This window comes from Sebastes fasciatus, chromosome 10 (assembly GCF_043250625.1).
Source record: "Sebastes fasciatus isolate fSebFas1 chromosome 10, fSebFas1.pri, whole genome shotgun sequence".
NCBI classification, from domain to species: Eukaryota; Metazoa; Chordata; class Actinopteri; order Perciformes; family Sebastidae; genus Sebastes; species Sebastes fasciatus.
The window spans coordinates 30,237,999-30,253,825 of NC_133804.1; the positions used below are offsets into that span (position 1 = coordinate 30,237,999).

Below are 15,827 nucleotides of genomic sequence, written 5' to 3' on the forward strand. Positions count from 1 at the left end.
ATAAATGGAAGTTAGAAATATCCAGCACACAGATTTTGAGAGCAATCTCAAACTTTTTCATGTCATGGACCTCCAAAATAGATGTACAATAGACCACAGACCATGGATGTATAAGAGGTTGTGCCATGTGCTTTTGCCCTGCGTGTTAGTTAACAGCCTACAACTACATTAAAGTCTGTTTTCGTCATTCACTACTAGCTACTGGCCGATAGCCAGTTGTTTGTGAACAGAGACGTTAATACATCCACTGTGGTACAGGCTTACAGCATACAGCCCATGGGTGTATTATAAGATCATAATAAAAGTGATGAATTACAGCCAATATATCCATAATTACAGCAGCACATAGCTAGCAGGAAACTGGTAGAACTGGATATGTCATGTGAGAGTGCAGCGCGGTGCAGTCCCGTGGGTCTGACGCACGTTCATTATGCCGAGGAAAATAACTCTGGATTCGGCTACTAGTTAATTTTACAACTTTTAGGACATCATGATTTAAATGAGGGCTATTGATTGATTGATTTACCTTAAAAAAAAAAAAGAAGTATCCTTGATTTACAGACATCTCTTTATACATTCATGGCTATAGACTAATTGGCGTTTTCAGTAGTGATGTTACGTGCTGTGCAGAGGCTTGGAGCATGTGTCGAGTAATTCAGGAAGTTTTAGACCAATTACGTCATTGATGACGTCCGAAGCCTCGCTGCCCGGCCATACCGCTGACTGGTTCAGGAAGTGGTTCAGATCTTCACTGGTTGAACCAATGCCACTTTCCAGAAGTGACACTTCTACACTACACTACACTACAATACAATTATTGGCCAAAGGATTGGTTTACACACATAAGATGCATTCCTCATAAAACAATTACACTTTATTATACATGTATGTTATATAATCATAATATACTTACTAGAAAATAGACATTATATTATCAGAAATGGCGCCATCTAGCGGCTGTAGTCAAAGAAGCACCTCTTTGTCTTAAGTTTAGAAAACGTGCGGAAACTCTCGCGAGACTTGGATGTCCGAGTTCGGGATTATAGAGCATCTTTGGGGTTACCTTCTAGACACCGCCACTTTACCTCTACAGTTAACCAGAGCACCACTCCCCTTCTACTGCCTCATCACTCCGGTAACGCGACGGAAATCACCGTCAAATGAAACCAGCGTCATCCGTAGCTATGCTGTGTCTTATGATAGTGATTTCTGCTGAGTCATAATGAGGCTGCAGGAGCGTTAAATGAGTGTTTGTGCGGTTAAAAGAGCGCATTTCACAGTGCTGCTTGTTACCAACTATAGCTACAGGTACAAGCCAGGTGCAGCTAACGTTACAGTCTGGCAAAGTAACGGTCAAACTGTGTGGAAATACTTAGACTTCGAGGCCTGAGAGGTTAGTATTTGATACCATTACAACAACAACACTAAAAACGTTGAACAATGTTGAACTGTTAACGTTAATTGACTGACCACACCTGGTCTTAATTAACTGTGTTAATTAACGCTAAATGAAAACCCTCACATCTATGCTACCCACTGTTGATACTTTTCAAAGTATTGTAACTTCTGCATGCTAATTTTGTTTAGCTAGTTGGCTTGACCATGAGAAAAAAAGTCGTAATATTACGAGAATAAAGTCATAACTTTATGAGAAAAAAGTAATATTACGAGAATAGTCATAACTTTAAGAGAAAAAAGTCATAACTTTATGAGAAAAAAGTCGTAATATTAAGAGAATAAAGTCATAACTTTATGAGAAAAAAGTCATATTACGAGAATAAAGTCATAACTTTATGAGAAAAAAGTAATATTACGAGAATAGTCATAACTTTAAGAGAAAAAAGTCATAACTTTATGAGAAAAAAGTCGTAATATTAAGAGAATAAAGTCATAACTTTATGAGAAAAAAGTCATATTACGAGAATAAAGTCATAACTTTATGAGAAAAAAGTAATATTACGAGAATAGTCATAACTTTAAGAGAAAAAAGTCATAACTTTATGAGAAAAAAGTCGTAATATTAAGAGAATAAAGTCATAACTTTATGAGAAAAAAGTCATATTACGAGAATAAAGTCATAACTTTATGAGAAAAAAGTAATATTACGAGAATAGTCATAACTTTAAGAGAAAAAAGTCATAACTTTATGAGAAAAAAGTCGTAATATTAAGAGAATAAAGTCATAACTTTATGAGAAAAAAGTCATATTACGAGAATAAAGTCATAACTTTATGAGAAAAAAGTAATATTACGAGAATAGTCATAACTTTAAGAGAAAAAAGTCATAACTTTATGAGAAAAAAGTCGTAATATTAAGAGAATAAAGTCATAACTTTATGAGAAAAAAGTCATATTACGAGAATAAAGTCATAACTTTATGAGAAAAAAGTAATATTACGAGAATAGTCATAACTTTAAGAGAAAAAAGTCATAATATTACGAGAATAAAGTCATAACTTTATGAGAAAAAAGTCGTAATATTACGAGAATAAAGTAATAACTTTACGAGAAAATAACATTTAAAATTACTACTTTATAATATTAGGACTTTATTCTCATAATATTACGACTTTTTTCTCTTAAACCTATCATTTTATTCTCGTAATATTATGATTTTATTCTAGAAATCCATACACCTATAACAATGATAAATAAAAATGAAATTAAAATAAGATAAGATGATAAGATGAACCTTTATTAATCCCCGGTGTGAAATTCAGGTGTCAAAGCAACAAAGCACAGGAGAAGTACAGGTGTCCAAAAAAATTATAAAAATGAAAATGTAAACAAAAAAACAGTTATTCATTTCCATTTTTATAAATCCACAGGGAGCCACTGGAGAGGGGCTAAAGAGCCACATGTGGCTCCGGAGCCGCAGGTTGCAGACACCTGACCTAGTGGTTACATTAAGTTAATAGGTCTTTCATACTTTTATGCTATTGGTGAAATTGAGTGCTTTCTGAGATTGTGTTGCAAAGGGCTTTTTAGAAATTACCTAAATATTACCTATATAGTAATATATTACCTAAATAAGGGGAAGCTGGCATAGTCTCAACATTGGCACATGTCCATCACTTTCTGTCAGGTTTTATTTGAGTGTTTGCAATTTGTAATTAACCCTTATTAATTAGATTGGGATTTAATGATTGTAATCATGCTTGTCATTTAGTCGATCATTAAAGTAATTAAGGCTTCAGTAATGAATGGACAGTTCAGCAGTGGCGTCTGTAATGAGAGACCCTGGACATGGGAGAGCCTAGTGAGAAGGCACACAGACAGTGTACACTACTTTATTCTGTAAGCTACTGAGAAATTATATAGACATGCAGTGGCTTCAAAGTGTGTGTGTGTTTGGGTAATATAACGTTAGTTATTGTTTGTCAGTTTTATCATATCATGGATTTTTATATTACAAGGCCCCATATATTGCGTTGCTCACAATAACATTACTAGGCATTTTTTCTCTGAATAATTTATGCAATACTTGTGACAGTTTCCTGTGACTTTGCTTTAATGTACATTGTGATTAGGGCTGCATGATTATGGCCAAAATGATAATATTTTGATCAATATTGAGACCACAATTATTTATCATGATTATTTATAGATTAGGGACAAAATATTTTTATTACAACCTCACATTTAAATAAACACAGCGCTGCTTTCACTTCCATGTTGTGCTATATTCCAACTGTCAAAAATTATTATTGTCATCTATAGTGGTTATTTGCATAAAAACACACAATTCAAATAATTAGGAAATAAATTATTACACTTTTATTTAAATATTTGCTTTGATTAAATCTTGGCATCAGTTTTAATTATATATTATAAACTGCATAGAGCTAGTGTTAGGAAGTTAAACAGGTCATAATTCCCTCTCTTATATCTATTTTATATTGCTGTAAAAACATCTCCTTCAACCAACTGGATTTAATCAAGTTTTTTCATAAAAAAACTACATTTTACAAGATTTGAACGCATCATGGGTTTTTTATAGCGTTATAATTTAGCATCTCCCAATACAAATTTGTACTTAGGAGAGACTGCAGTTGTGACAAATCTTCTTCACTCACACTGAAGAACTTCCACGCCGACATAAAACCATCATGTGAAGGCTGCACGCGTGTGTGACCGGCATAAATTAAGATATACTGTACGAGATTACTGAAAACCAGCCGGCTTTGATCGGCTGCTGGTTAACGGTGCATCTCTAGCTGTTAGTTTAGGAAGCGCTTGATTTATGCAGCATAGTTTTCTACGAACGGAGCATGCATTTTAAACGTAAATCACAGTTGATCATGAAGTCAAAACCATGATCGTGATTAATATTCGATTAATTGTGCTGCCCTAATTGTGATGAATGATCACTCAGCTCTGCTACATATTTTAGGCCGTAGCCCAAATTTGAAAGTAGTACATTTTTGTGTCTGAATGAACTATTCTGCAAGGCAACGGTGTTGTTAACCTTCATGTTTTCGACAGTTTTGACAGTATCACATTGCGAATCATATTTAATGGCTCACTGTGCCACTGCTGTTGGAAGCTGTGGCATTTCAAGCCTTTGATACATGAGCTTTAGGGAACCCTCAGGGATCATTTTAGGTCATGTTATCATGTGGTTAGTAGAGGTTGTCAGCTTGTCACACACTTGAAGCTGTTCTACATTGCCTGTCTTCTGTTTGGCCAACCTCAGAAAGTTTTTGTCACGTCGTCTTACCTATTATTTTTCTTTCATGTGCTGCTTTGTATTTTTTTCCACCTTCACATAATGTATTATTGAGTGAATATAACCGCGACTGTGTCAGGGAGATGTGTGAGAAACGGCAGGAAACGGACCACATGTGAGCGTTTTAATGGCATTCAGGAAGTTGGAGAGAGGAAGTGGTGAAGAATGCTTTAGTCACAGACTGGAAGAAACCGACAGACTCACTGCTCTAATGTCACCCTCTGAGATGAGCTCTATTCATGTACATCACTGGGTTCGATCGAATTTATTTGGCTGCCTCAGTTATATTTAAAAAAGCCTGCATATATGAAGGGGTTTTCCAGCTCTTTTGCTTGTATGATATTGAAGGATTGCGACGGGGGAGCTTTCCCTCTTTGATGCGAAGAGGTGTTTGTCATTGTCACTGTCATGCTTTAATTTACTATTCATCAGTGTAAGTTGACAGCTGTATTCACACTTTCTTTACATTCGTGACAGTTGCAAATATGAGACAGAATGTGACATTTGCTGTGATATAATGTGTCACAGAAGCATGTGTTTAGATCTTAGTCTTCCCAGCAGTATATGGAGACATTAAAGCACGCTAATCGTGTATTTGAAGTGGATAGTTTAGTCATTAAATTATAAAAATTGATTTGTTGATTTGTTTATGTAATGTGGGACACTGAAAAGAGGTCAATGCATAAGCACGACTAAATGGCTCACAGAGGAGACTTGATGCACTGCCTGGTGCATGTCTAATGAAAAAGGCTTGACATAGGGATATTATGAGTCATCTTATCTTAATAAGACACACAATTAAGTAAATGGTTATGTAGTATATCACAGATGTATGTGACTTTTTTTCAGTCACTGGAATTTGACTATTTTTAAAAAACGTTTATCTAGCTAGCACTCTAATTACTAATATATATTCAGCAAACAGATTATAGATACAAGATCATAAGTTCACATGTAAGTAATTAGAGAAAAAGACTGGTTGAATAGATGTGAACAATGCACAGTAAAAGCCTGATTTGTAATTGTAGCTAAAACAAGTTAATTTCTTAATAAGGATTTCTTATAATACAATAGTCTGTAAATATAAATTATATTTCTTTGTGATGTCATGAACAATTTAAGAAGATCTCTAGGATACACTGACATTTGCAACCTTTCTTACTAACCTCAACTTTTGTAATAGCTGCGCTTCATGCCAACCCTCAAGGGTACAGTACTACAAATTTGCTTTCAACAGAGACAGCGATAACCTGAGGGCAGTGCTGTGCTAGTCTGCAGTCACATGGTCGGGCCATCCAGTGCGGTGCCATTCAAGTCTTAGCTCCACTGGCTTTTGTGTGCTTCCCCCTTTCAATAGTAGCTGTTTTAGGAAACTGTAAACAGTACCAGCACTCTCCTGAAATAATAACGCTACCACAGACTCATGCCCTTTTAAAGGCACTTCAGCTCTGAAAGTCTAGTGCATTCTTTATTGTGTTTTTCTTCCTCTTTTTCAAATTAATTACATGTTCTGAAATGTTTTTTGAACTTATAGAATTGAAAGTCAAGACTGTACGTAATCTGTCAAGACTTAATTTATTTGTTTAGGAGAATGACAACATCCTGTGCTTGATTAAATTGTTCCTAATCCAGTTTACCGAGAGAACAAGTGTGCCATTATGTTATATGTGTGTGTGATAGATTTTTCTGTGCTGGGATAAGAGGCTGTGTCTCTTGTTGTTTGTGTGTTAGCTGCCACATGTGGATGCTTGTGGCACTGCCTACAGTTACAACACTGTGTTCCCTGTGTGCTGTTTTAGCACTCAGAATCCACTCTCTGCTCTCTCAGTTTTACTCCCGTTTGGGTTGACTAACTCACAGACAGAAGTGTTTCGGATGTGGATGTCTTTATTTTAACTGCAGGTAAAAGCAGCCCAACTCATATGCGAGACAATGACAGTTTGATCAGAAATACACACATTGATTTTGACATTACCAATTCTGATTTGGACCACTTTTTATATGCCCTCATAAGTCTGACACAATCTTATTTGTGGCAATGTAACCTCTCTGGTGCTTGAGGAAAGATTGACTGCATTGTGACTGCGATTATTTTGAAAATTGCTACCTACGGTGACCTGACGTCCCGGTATGTCCGTGATTGTCCCGGTATGTCCGGGATTGTCCTGGTTTGTCCGGGATTGTTTCGGTTTCAAGCTTGGTTTCCAGAGTCCCCGTCAAATATCTGTAAAACTCTCAAAGGTCCTGGTTTTTTACCACAATTAAAATAATGGTTAATTAATGGTTGTTTTGAATCATTTATTAACAATGTGCATCCCCATCAAGCTGTTTTGTTGTCAACTGAGCGGGACCCTGTTCCAAGAAGCAGGTTTACTGAATTATCTCAGTTTTGATGAATAAAATTCAGAACCATTTCGAGGATTTCACTCTGCAAAGTTATTCAGACAACTCAGAGAAGCACCTTCTTGGAACAGGCCCTGGAGCTGGAGAGATGAGCACATCTACCAAAGTTTGAATAAAGATGAGACTCAAGGCTGTAGTGCAAATGAAACAGATGTTTACTGTCATTTAATGTTCTGGAAGAATTATTTGCATATTGTGAGTGAGAACACTGGGGTAGCGTATTTGCATTTCTACCTGGCTGCCGAAGTCAGTTCTGATAGTAAATATATTCTAAATAGATAAACGCTCTCCCCTTTTCCCCCCTCTTTTGCCCCCTTCTCTGCTCTGCTTGAAAAGGGCACACTCGCAGTGCAAACACAAAGATTAATTTGATAGATTTTATCAAGAAGGATAAATGTTAGATTCATGCTTCCATAAATCTTTCGTAGCAGCGTAGGCTGTGCAGGGCGCTACCTCTCTGAGTTTACCAAGATAGCCAATGAGAAGACTTTGTAATAAGATTAATTTAGACAAATGATTTATTTAGACTGTCTAATTCAGTTACTTGGTTGGTATTTGGTGCTGTCTAATGCCACTCCCCCAAAATTGAGCAATGCTGTGCGTCCTATCTGATTACACAAAGAAATTATGTAATTTCGATGTTTATGGCTATGACTAACAAACATTAGTCTCTAATGTAACTACAAGTTTGCCTTCAACGGTTTTGTCACGGTGGAGCTCAGTTGTTCTTCAGTGTAAAAACAGCTCACATGCACATAATACATACAGTATCTGTAGATAATGGTTTAATAATTAAAGTCTATGTTGTCAGATCTGTAATCTGATATATGCAGGGCGTCGCACCTTTTTCTAGTAAGAGCTCTGGTGCACCCTATTGAAATGTTTCGGAGCAACAGCCCAAATTTAAAAGCCCTTGATATTGACATTCAGAACAACGCATAATGTTTTTTTTTTACATCTTAAATATGTATCTCATCTGTGATTTGGTAATACAGACATGTATCAGCTATCACTGTGGAGTCTGTATAAAGACACATGCACCGTCTTTGTGGATCAGATTCCCTTCCAGTCATTTTTTACCCTTGAATATATTCAAGCCATGCTGTGAGTTTTGTGAATGACAATTCTTCCTTTGCATTATGGTAAGCTGCTTTTTAAATTTATCATCACTTCTGTTTTTTTTCTGCTGACAGTGACTGGCTCGAAAAGAGCTTTAGGAGTTTAAGGTGTGTTGCGATCACTGCATGTGGCTCTGCATCTTTCATGCTTTCTACTGTTACTGTGCTTTAGGGTGCTGTCATGTTCACAAGCTGTGGCAAATTGGCAAAGTTTTCCAATGAACTGTTTGAACAAAAACAGTAGTCTTCAGTGTTGTGTGCTTTATCTGTATTGTTCTCCTCCACTTTTTAGTTTTGTTGTCACAATAGGCAAATTAATTTTACCACTGAAGTTAGTAATGCATTAGAAATGAGCAGAAGTCCACACTGCAACGTTGTATTGTCAGAATTAAAATCCGAATTATCCAGAGCACTGCACAATGCTGTGTAGGGGTTTCTTTTTTTTTTAAGTCGTCCCTACTGACTGAGGCTACAAAGTTCCTGTCATGTTCACATTGCACATTATGCATCAGCACTATTTATTTTTCTGTCTAGGACATAAATTAACTGTGCTTTCACCTATATGAAAGCACAGTACGTTGCTAATTAACAGCCAATATACAGTACTTTAAGTGTCCTCTTATTGGACTAGTTGTGTGCTTGTCCGTACTTGGCTATACTAGTGAGGAAAGAAACCTTGGTCATTCATTTTGCTTGTATCTCTTAATGTCTTTTGTTGTTGTCGTTGGGGGTAAAGTGCAGTTACGGCTTCTGTGTCTAACAGCTGTCAATCACTATTGCTTCTGATGAGATAATAATAGTCTATTGCCTCATGGTTCTTCTGAGCAGTGTCTGTAAGACGTCTTCAATGCCCTTAATTGTTGGTGTTTGCAGCAATGAGATGTGCTTTAGTAGTGTACTACATTTATAATTGTTACTTTCTGAATAAGCAACAAATAGCTTTGGAGTTTATTAAACAAACGAACACCTAACGTGGTCGGTAAAGTGTACCAGTTTACGAGGCTAATAATAAATTCAAAGAATTTCTATATTTCTTGCAGCTCTTGCCTCAGCATTGGGAAGTTTTTTTTTTTTTCCAAGGAAACATGAGTTTTGTGAATTTGTTTTTGCCACACTGACAAAAAAGGTGTAAGTGCTGCTGACGCTTACTAGCCTATAGCCGAACTGAGCAGTTGATTAAACAGGGACACAAGATAGTTTCATGAAGTTTCCATGAACTGTCAATAGCACATTACATTATAGTCCGTACTGCCAGCTCACAGTAATCCTTTGTTATTATTAGAACTAATTAAAGTAAAACCTAATTTCCCTCTAAACTCGTTTACAGAGGCATCGTGGCTACTGATTTTATAGTGATAGTTCCAGTGAGTGAGTTAAAATGACATCATACAGATGGTCTAGTTAAATTGGTTGAGAAAAGCAGGCATTGCTATTTAAAAGCTGTACCGTAGTAGCCAATTTGAAACAAAGTTTTGTCCCTTGTCCATCTTGGATGTGAGAACAGGTGGAATTTGATAATGAAACTAAGATCAATGGAAGGCTATTATCTAAATGAGTTAATGTAATATTAACATTAATCGTGGTTTGTAATATTAATTTAAAAAGTTATTGTGTGAAATGTGCACACCGGTATGATTTTGTGTCCCCAAATTGACTCTCAAGTTGTGGGATATTGCTCTGTGTTTTCATTTTTAAAGATCTGCATGGAGTCATAATCATATTTGATTAAGGAGGGACCCAGAGCTAATTTGATTAGGTTATTTAGAGGAATATGTGTTTGGTAATAAACATTTATTATGATGAAAAAGTTTACTTTAATAAGCGGGAGAAGCCCAGAGGACATGCAAGCTTAATTGTTAGATGTTAAATTGCATTGTTGCGATGTTGCCAAGATAATGGGCAAGGAAAGGCCCTCAAGTCAAGGCAATTAACCAAACAGTGGTTTGATTGTTGTTAAATTGATTAGAAAATGTTTAAGTACTCCATTTGAAAATTAGCTATTGTTTCACGCAGTTTTAGACTGCAAGAGAACGCTGGGCTTAATGATACATACTCTCTGAGTTAGAAGTGGGAAAAGTTGTTGCCCTGGTCAAATCCTTAGCTTTACAGATATGGTGGGAAGTAGTGCGGCTATATTAAAGGACACAAATTACGTTGGGTGAAACAAATACCTGGACATCGCATGCAGATCCCTTTGTGCATAATTCTGGATGCATATTACATATTTGTTATGTTGACTTGAAGTAACAGCTTGGGCAACACATGAAGCCAGCACATAGAGACTGAATCTTTGTTTTCTGTGGCTCATAGCTTTATCTCCCAACTGTTGATCAGTTGTTGCAGACAAAACTAGTGATAGATATGGCAGTTTGAGTGCCTGCTCAGTGTTGCCCACAGCGACAGTTGATGAAGATGCACAGAGAGAGGTGCAGGTTAGAGCCAATCTGTTTGCTTGCCCCAGCATCAGTAGTTTCCTGATTAGAATAGTAGAGGAATCTGCGGCTGGAGGCAGGCTTTATGGCCATCACCACCCCACATCTCCCTACTCATTAGTGCTTCACAGCCTAGCGCCACAGCATATGGCAGTGCTGCTACTGCTTCCCATTTGAGGTGTGTTTCAAATGGCTGTCCCTTGCCGAGCCACAAGCCTTTGGCAGAAGCCTGTCTTATTGTGTCTGAGATGAAGATTAACATCTGTAGTAAAGAGAAGTTGCGGTTATAATTTTGTTATATGAGGTAACATTTTGTGAGGAAGCTAAGATTTTATTTGCAAGCAAACAGATATTTTGAGGCTGGAAATTTCTTTGACTGGAGTTTATAATAACTGTCACTACAAGAGATGCTCTTTTGAACACACAGAGATAAAAATAACCTTTTGGTGGTTAACTGTGCCAGGCTGTAACATATTGCTTTGCCAAAGTGTATTGTTTTTGGGATACACAAAACTATAACCAAGCAGCACTAACTTTCAGTTTTCAATGGGTTTCGTTAACAGGTGTGCTCTATATGTCTGTAGGTGCTTTATGATACGTCTCCTTTTATGTATTTGTTTGGTATGTGTCTTAAAGTGTGTGTGCTGGGGATGTTCACTCTTGAACACACACTTATGTTAACATACAATTAAACCCTATTATTTGGGATCATCAAGTATTATCACATCTTACACATGTACAGTGTCCAGGATATGCTCATACCCTCATTGGAAAACAGAAAATAAGAATTGGCCAGTGCCAGCTGTGGTTCTAAGATATTTAGCGTCATATCCTTTGTCTTCTCATACAAGTGCATTTGTGCACATGTTAATTGGAAACTTAATTTTGATTCTGAGTGGAAAATGAGACGGTATCCAGAGGACACTGTACATGTGAGCGCACTTCCGATGGGATACATACTGTGCACTTTGCAGTGTTGTCATTTTCTGTTGGATTTTGTTTTTTTACGCTGTGCCCTCCCTCCAACAGAACATACACATAAAAACATTGGCTGATGATATGGTAAGGTGCTTGGTTTAATTTTGGTGTGACTAGATTTGTTTTGCATCATCTCATGTTTTGTCATGGCTGCATGGGACTTATCACAGAAATATGTGGATGGACCGAATGTACCAGAAGTGAATTAATTCATTTAATATTTTAACCAAACAGTGCATGTAAAACTGAGGATGTGTTGCCTCTAGTATTACTATAAAGTGTGACAGTTTATGTAACTACACAGTAACAAAAAAGGCTTAAACCTGTCTTGCTATTTGTTGTGGTCCTCCATAGTGCTGTGTAAATGACAAATGATTTTCCGTGGTGCTTTTATTTAGCACCACAAACGTCCTACATTTTTCATAATGAACAAAATTGAGCCCATAGCATTTATACTTTATAAGCAGCTCATATATCATTTAGTGTGCAATTATCAGTCGCACTTCCGATTAGATGTTTCTGCCTGGGGCTTTTTTAATACCCTTAGTTAACAAATAGCCTAACTTTGACACTTAGAAGCTCATGCTGTTTTTGTGTTAGCACACAGTATGTTTGATCCATCCAGTAATATTTCAGCAAACTGATAGTTGTGACATCATGCACGTCATCATGTTTGTCTTTCCATTTCATTTATATGTGTTCATTCATTCAGCATGCCCTCCCCATTCCATTTTTTTTACTAAATATGACTAACATTGACTGGTTGCATGTAGTTCATGTACTTTTTCTGCTTTCACACTAAACTTAACTATACTGCATTCAGCAGAATAACCTCAACTGATGAATATAACAAGGGAAGTCAACTGAACCTCACTGGTTTTATCACAGTGAGCTTAAGTTGTTATTGTATGCTAATATTATTCTAATAACATGAGCACAAACCAGGTAATCCTGTGGGTATGATGGTAAGTAAAGTCCTGATATGTTTCATACAGTTTTCATACAGTTGGCGATGTTTTACCGTTTGTCGTTCCAACACTATTGGTCAGTGACGCTGACATGGCATTTGATGAGCAAATTCATCCTATTCACTTTAAAATGCAGACCAAAAAATATCCAAACTCTCAATAGTGGCTTATCACAGTGACCGTGTCTCTATTGCCACCCTGTAGCCAAATACTAACAAAGAACAATGCCATGTTTGCTAAAGAGTGAACCCTTTTGATTTAGGACATGGCCTTACCTTTTGTGCCACCTTCAGGACAAACATTTGTCACCCCACTAGTGGGAAGGATGTAATAGTATAAAAAATGTAACAATAACTTGTTTTCTGGTTTATAATGAGCATTACAGCCTCATGGTCCCACCTGTGTGACTATATTGCTTGTCTACATGTCTTGTTTTTAAAAGGTAACTACACCCCGGCTTAATTCCATGCTAAGAGTGTCATATAATGGTTGGTCCTCTCTCTGTCCCCATCCTGTGCAGTACAGCACATCACAATACAAGGTTGTGTCCACAACAGAGGTCAATACAGCAATGCTTCTCATCCATACAAAATTTTGTCTGGAATTGCTCTTTTATAAACCTGCCAGGATCCTGGCTGATCTGAAGCAAAATCAGCAGCTCTTTTGCATTTTATTCCCTATTTTTTTGTCACTGTGGTTAGCAGACACACATTCTGAGCTGTCCTTGCCATCAGAGGATCCTATTTACTGTAAATTGTGGTGAACAGTGTCCTCTGAAAGCAGGAAACAGAACTCTTTGGTGTGTGGGAACATGAAATTTGGGTTACAGGCAGTTTAAACCAGTCTACTTATTTAACTTTTTTCCCCCCAGTGAAAATCAGCAATAACCAAAAACTGTGGGCCTTATACTTGGCCTAGTCTGAACAGGATTGTTAGCAGTGCCATATTTTAATATTTCAAACACTCTGTTTTCTTTCAGCGGGATCGTATTACCAGTTTCAGGAAAACAGGGATGAAGAAGGAGAAGGAGAAGCCCCTTATACAGCACCCAACAGATCCCCTCTCTTTTCAGCTGGAACTACCTGTTCCTCAGCCCTTCTTCGACGACCGCTCCATGAACCTCTCGGAAAAGGAGATCATTGACCTCTTTGAGAAGATGATGGTGAGCTTTGTATTTCTCTTGCAGTGCTTCCTCTGTTTAACAGTTTTATTACAGCTGCCACAGAATAATAAATAATGAACACTCTATTATGAAATCTTAAATTGATTCATAAATCTGTGCAAAGAGGCACACAAGTAGAAAAACAGCTGATGTAGTGTATGTTGGTGATAAGGAGTTTGACCATGCAGAAAGTTGACTTTGAAAAGCGTTTTGGTATCAATATATTACCCACAGATCTTATGCTGATGAGGTTTTTGTTTTGTGAACTAAGCTTTGCCAGGCATGCGAAAAAGGATGATAATGAATGCCATATAATTTGTCCTGATAAAATTCTCCAATCAAGCTATCATGGTTTACAGTTATTGTAGCTAAATGAACAAGTTTAAGATTACCAAAATGTATCACAGTATTAGATCTGAAACCAGGATATGATGTTTACATCTGCATACTCTACATAAATAATCCAAGACTCAGGAATACTAGTTTGCATGTAAACATCTGCTTCCACAAACGAAGCTCCAGTACTTGTGATTTTAGTCACACAAACGCACAGAGCTGGGATCAGACACAGGGCGTAAGTTTATATATAGATTTATAAAGATAATGTTGAAAAGTGTCATATTCTTTCCTCTTTAACTATGACATATAGGTTAGAAAACCATCAGTGCTCGGTATCCCAATGTACGATTGAAAACCACTGATGTAACTGCAGGTTTGTGAAATGATGTAAATATTGGTTAAAGCCCCCGCAAATCAATACTCGGGCGACGGCACACACAACTAATTGCCTGGTCGTAGCAGCATATCCAGAAAGCAGTGTACACAACTCCCATGGTGCCATGAAACAGTGCCCTCTCATGGGGTTACGCAGGACCTCTTCTTTGATGACTGACCCTGACTAGAGCTATTAAAATGTGTGAAATATATTCACAAATATGCAATTCAAAGTTTAATTTTAGAGGATGTACAATGCTACAGTTTTACATAAATATAGCATCTAGTATATATTAAATTCATCCACAATAGACTTGAGCAACCGACAGTATATGTACAGTATTTATTGTAAAGCTAAACACATTTTACATTCAGATGTTAAGCTTTTGTGAAGCAGGGCTCCACCTACGTATTCCCTAGGCCACTGTCAGAAGAACACGAAACTTTGAAATTCACTTCGCACTCATCTGTGGGGTCAAAGCTCTGTCACACTTGTGATTTTCTCCATTGAAATGCATTTTTGGCCTTATGTACTGAAGGATTGAAATCTAACAAAAAGCTTTCAGCCCATCTCTTTGAAGTTTGGAGCTGAATTACTCTGGCTTCATTGCATAGGTTGTGTGTACTATTGTGGATAATGTCTCTGAGTGTGTATGTGTGCGCGGTACGGTGCCTGCCTTTCCTTTTTTCTCATACAATGGTCTTTATTGCCAGGGCCAGAGAAATGCGACCAGTGCTCCTGGTTTTTCATCAGGCTACTGCTCAGTGTTTTCTTGCCTGGGTGCTCATCCCTGTCACTCAGTTCACCTCTCAATTACTATGTTTGTGCTCACAGCGGCGTGACATTAAACCCAGGCTTCAATTTGCTCAGTGACAGACGACACAGAAGGCATGTTTGCTGCTCTGACATTTGACAGGCCTTGACACTTCGGGTTGGGGAGTATAATTAGTAATGAAATCAAAAAGAAAAGGGTAATTTACTTATGTACTTTTGAAGCCACCACCGTTTGCTCTCATAGACTGTAAACTTTTCTGTTTTGATGCAGCAAAGTGGTGGGTAGTTTCTTTTGATGCGAGTAGCTTCTCCTCAGCAGTTATCTCTTTCTATCTCTATCTCGTTTAATGTCATAAACACACACACACAATTTGGCTCTTGTTGTCTTTACACCCATTCTGTTATTGATTGTTTTTTATGGTGCTACATGCCACAGCCTTAGATGTCTAGCCTGCTTCACATGAAGGGATGACCCATGCCATATTAGTGAGACCTCCTACTGTGCATTAATGACTAGGAGAAAGTGAAAATATTTTTCACTGGAAAGT

General features: G+C 37.3%; 1 protein-coding gene across 5 annotated transcripts in view; it reads left to right on the forward strand.

Moving 5' to 3' along the window:
- Positions 1 to 15,827, forward strand: part of diaph2 (diaphanous-related formin 2) — a 449,753-nt gene that overhangs the window by 6,985 nt on the left and 426,941 nt on the right. For 2 of the 5 annotated variants that reach the window (XM_074649328.1, XM_074649330.1), the window contains exons 3-4: positions 11,712 to 11,744; positions 13,608 to 13,790. In XM_074649328.1, coding sequence (XP_074505429.1) covers positions 11,712 to 11,744; positions 13,608 to 13,790 — 216 coding nt within the window. Of the gene's footprint in view, positions 1 to 1,068; positions 1,394 to 11,711; positions 11,745 to 13,607; positions 13,791 to 15,827 lie in introns of those variants that run through there. The other 3 variants (XM_074649329.1, XM_074649331.1, XM_074649333.1) reach the window with 2 other exon arrangements.